The sequence below is a fragment of the Pistacia vera genome, unplaced genomic scaffold (genome assembly GCF_008641045.1).
Source record: "Pistacia vera cultivar Batoury unplaced genomic scaffold, PisVer_v2 Contig423, whole genome shotgun sequence".
Taxonomy (NCBI): domain Eukaryota; kingdom Viridiplantae; phylum Streptophyta; class Magnoliopsida; order Sapindales; family Anacardiaceae; genus Pistacia; species Pistacia vera.
The window spans coordinates 1227769-1232706 of record NW_022196250.1 but is presented as its reverse complement, the minus strand read 5'-3'; the positions used below and the strand labels follow the sequence as shown (position 1 = coordinate 1232706).

General features: G+C 34.2%; 1 protein-coding gene across 1 annotated transcript; it reads right to left on the bottom strand.

Annotated features, from left to right (window-relative positions):
• Positions 1-1029: 1029 nt before the first annotated feature.
• LOC116143019 lies at positions 1030-2424 on the bottom strand. Its single transcript, XM_031428435.1, has one exon. The coding sequence runs from the start codon at positions 2422-2424 to the stop codon at positions 1030-1032; it is 1395 nt and encodes a 464-aa protein (XP_031284295.1).
• Between the last annotated feature and the right edge of the window lie 2514 nt (positions 2425-4938).

Genomic DNA, 4938 nt, shown 5'->3' with positions numbered 1-4938 from the left:
AAATAATTAAGTTCTTGCAATCAACCATTTCAACTCTAAAATACTCAATATATTTGACAATTGAATATATATATTAAAAACATTTAAAGACTTTACTCAAAAACGAAATATATAATGTAATTCCAAAAATAGTAAAAAATTAGTAAAGCAGCACACTCAGAAAAATATTAAATATCATTAAATTTAACTACCATGAATTTATTAAAAACTTCCAAAAGATTCAGCACTAACAAATATACTTAGACTAAACATTTGCTATAAAACATTCAATATATCTAAATAAAATTTAAACGCAATTTAACTAAATAATTTATAAAATCATTTGTTATGAAATTAAATTTTCTACTCACATCTTTGTCTTCTTCTCTCTCCATCTTTTCTTCCTTTGTCCTCTCTCTACGCCTTTTCTCTTCCTCTCATGTTCAAAATCAGTCTCCTTCATATAACAGGCACTTGGACATTTACTGAACCAAGGGCAACCGTTCGGGCGACAATAGTGCTGTTATACCTGAGAAATCAAGGGCTGACGTGGAGTCATGTGATGAAGCGTGACCTGCTCCCGTCAGAGTGGTAAGCGCACGTCAGGCCTGCCAAGCGCCGTGGGGCTTCCACGTGTCTATTTTCCTGCTCCAAATCGCGTGAAATCAGCTTGGAAAATGGGCAATGAGACGTAAAGCCAGATTATGTCCTGACAATCACACTAACTCATGGATTCAATGATGATTACATGCATTCAACTGGGTATAAAAAGGGGAAGACCCCTTCATTAAGGAGATTCGGTCATTTTTACATTTGAACTCTCTCTCTCTTGTGAATTGTATATTTACTTTCCCAATCACTTGTAAGTTAGTCCGCTTTTGCCACCTGACCCACCATATCAATACAAATCAGTGGACGTAGGACTTGCTACCTTAGCATCCGAACCACTTTAAAAGCTCTCATTGCATTTATTTCGTATTCTCTATCCATAATCACGTGTGCTTCTTGACCAATCAACGCTACGCACGTGTCGTTTAGTTGGTGTTAGAATCAAGCATCAACAAGTAAGAGCAACGCTCTGCGCAACGGTCCGAGCGGCTTCCTCCTCACGCTTTCCTTCGGGATTTGATATTGATCACTTAAGCCAAAATGTGCCATTAGAAGACGTACATGAGTGACCAACTCTCCGCCTTTAATAAGTTGTTGCCCATGCTCTTTCCACCCACCATGACTTGCAGAATATGCCAACATTTCTATCCATACTTCACTTACCATCTTCCAAACTTGTTCATGACTCCAACCATATTGTCCGGACTTCAATTTCTGCAATTGCTTGGCTAGTTTGCACCCGTAAAATAGCACAGATAGACTTCGACCCCCCTTAATATGCTCCTTACTATCTTCCAGTAGTGAACCATCAGTATTCACTTCAAGCAACATTTGGCAGGCCTCATTTCTTAAAATACTTTGCCGCTTCCTTTTTCTTCTGAAAAATCTCTTGGCCCCTCCACAAGTTTCCCTATACCTTATCTCACCAATCCCTTTAGGTAACATGGTTGGACATATGACTAAAAGATACAACATATAATCTGATAACCGCTTGCTTATTTTACAACCTATCGGAATTCTATTATCATCTGTATTGTCACCATAGTCAACATAATAAAGAATATCGGTAGCAATGTGCCAAAGAAGAATGCTATGATCAAATTCTACCTCAATTGTACTCCAGCCAAATTCATTAAAACAAGAGTTTTGGCGAAGCGCATAATCACCTCTCTGAGCCAACAATTCTTTGCATAGCTTGATATTAAAAAGACCACCTTCAATTTTCTTACTATTCTCTCGGACCTTCTCAAAAATCATTTCTTGTAGGTCGACATTCACATCCTCCCAAGTCAAATACTGGTATTTCTGTAATATTTCATTGATGCCAAATAACTTGCAAGCTCTAACAGTTTTGGATGAGATGTCTTTTAGACACAAACTTAATAGGTTGAACTGACCCATTGACTCTGACCACCTCTTCCTGTTGTTAAAAAGTAAACCATTGCAATTAAAATTATGCTCGGTCAACCAAAGTTTTGTCCTGTCAGATAACAGAAGCACGATGAATGCATAAAGGTCCAGAAAAACAGCACCAAGCAGGAGTACATAAGTTATGGAGATGTCAATTGGTGAATAGGCATGCTTATCGACAGCAAATAAGAAGACAAATGATACAGAAACATGGGAGAAGAAGCAGAAGCAACGAAGAAAGATTCCTAATCTGGAATAAATTGTGGTTGCCTTAGTGTAGAGCACATCATACATGAATCCAAACTCAACAGCCACCAATTTGAAGGCATCTTCTTGTGGCTTATTGTGAATGAAGGAGCTCCGTTTTGTGTCATGATGACTGAGAACAAAATCTGCAAAAAGACGCCTTAATGTCCAAAATAACATACTGGCCTCAACGAGATAATCATCCTTTGGCTTAATGCTTTCATCGTTTGATGTAGCTTCACTTGTCGTTAATTCCCGTCTTTGGCAACTCTCCTGCGACAATTAGTTCCACGATTTCATCATGATCTGGGCTGATTTCAATACCAGGTAAGCTCAAGGAATCTTTAAGTTGCTTGGCGCTTGAAGACCAGAACACCAAAGTTCTCTCTCCATACTTGAATACTCCAATGACAAATACTGGAATGGCTAGGAATATAGAAGTTGTATTGTTGTCCCAGTAGCATCGTACAAGAATATAAAGTGCTACCCCAACTTGGATCACAAATCCAAGTAAGTGCCTTAACCACAACTCATTGTCTTCTAAAGAGTAGGCTGTGATCGTATCTGGACCACCAAGGTGCAAGAGAAGGAATGGTGCCCAAAATGCCTGAAGTACATTGTTTGATTCCAAAGAATTATCTTCGGAATGTCCTTGGCTACGAGCAAGGATGCCAAGGGCAACTGTTGCCACCCAATCCGCAGTCAAGTATGCCAACCAAACAAGGACATTTATCCAAATTCTTCTTCTATATTTTCGCTGAGAACCAAACATAATGAGGATGATTTATAACAAAAGACTAAGTAAAACCATAAATCGAACTTCATATCCATTCCAATGTTGGATGACTTTTCTGGAAAAAGTTTGAGAGGCCATCAATCTTCACTTTCAAATCAAACTGCACGTAGGTGAAAATTTGTAATTAAAAAAAATAAAACAACGATGTTATTAACCTCAAGCAAATTAATAGTTATAAATAAGTTGTTACGATGTAATTATTTTTAATTAAAGTTAATTATTAGGCATACAAAAACAATTATTAGGTTATCAATTTTTGGTGTTAAAAGTTAATTGAGGAAAGGGCAAAATAGATCTTTTATGCCGAAACATATAATTATAAATTAAATATTTCAAAATAAGAAAACATATTTAGAAAAAATTAAAAATAAAATATATTTTTAAAACAATTTAAATTTTTTTTTCAAAAGAGTTGTCCAACGGTCAGAAATTGTTGAAACCACCCATATATATAATGTGTTATAACCGGCGTCGAAAATCTATATTATTATATAAAGTCTCGTTTTTTGTAAAAAATATAAGGTAATATTTGTTACTTAATAATCAATATTAATCTAAAAACACAATACATATTCAAGAAAAAAAAAAAAAAAACCAAATAAGTGAATTAATGAAAGCCAAATGACTACACATAGTACAAGAGATTACAAAACAATGTTAATAAATCATATAACATAAAGAGTGTGTTTGGTTCAAGGAATGTTGCATTACTAAAAATGTTATATTAATGAAAAGATATATTACTTTGAAGATTATTAGGAATGTTTAAAAAAATATGTTTGGTCGGTTTGAATAAATTGATGGGTATGTTATATTAATATGTTTGATTATGATGAATAAATTGGTGAGTATGTTATATAATTTATTAAATTGTCCTCCTTTTTAAATATTAATATATTTTTATTTTTATTATTATTATTTGAATAATTTCTTTTAACTCCCTAAATTTCAAATTTAGATAAAACACCCCAGTAACAAAAAAGTTTAAAACTTAACAAAAACACCCCACCCTAATAATCAAAGTGTGGCCGTGAAACAGCCACAATTTCACAGCCAGGTCTGTGGCCATTTTACAATCACATCTTTAGCCGTGGAATGCCAGATCTGGCTATTTCTAGTAGATTCATGGCCAGAAACAGCCTTAGCGGCGCACGACCGACCATATATGACCCCTCGTGTGCCATTCCTGTGTCATTGGAGATGGTTGCCGACAACTAGCGGTGGTGGCCAGATCCAACACCACCATTGGGTAATTTTTTTAAATTTCAGAGGTGTTTATGTCTTAAAAATTTTGTATATAACGATAAAATAGTCAATTGGTATATTTGTTAATTGTTTTTAAAACAAAGGTATTATTATTCTAAAATTTTATTAATAAGAGGTAAAATTATAACAAAAAAATAATATCTAACTAAGAAAATAGAAGTAATCAGATTACTTCGTATATAACCAATAATAATTACTATTAGTATTGAAAGATTATAAAAATCTTATATTACTTGACAACCAAACATAGTAATCAAATAATATATGATAACATTTCCCCAAAAATCTCATATAACCTCCAATCAAACACACCCAAAGGATAACTAGTATACACCCCCCAAAAGCTGAGGCAACTAGTTGACCCCAAGAACTTTAAAAACTACAATGAACATCCCCTCAACTTATTTTTAACTATTGATTTCAACTGTAATAAGATATATTCTTGAAAAAATAAAAATAAAAAAAATAAAAAAAACTCCTTAACTTGGCCCATTGAAAATTTTCTCTAATCCTAGATCGTGGTTATGATCTCATATTGTTGTGCCACGATTTGTCTAGATCGACATACTGATTTGGACAAAATGCGCTAATGCGATCTCTTCAAATTATGCTAGCAATCCATTTTTATCAAT

Coding starts and splice junctions, on each gene's coding strand:
- LOC116143019 (XM_031428435.1), bottom strand. CDS start 2,424: ATGTTATTTTGGACATTAAGGCGTCTTTTTGCAGATTTTGTTCTCAGT.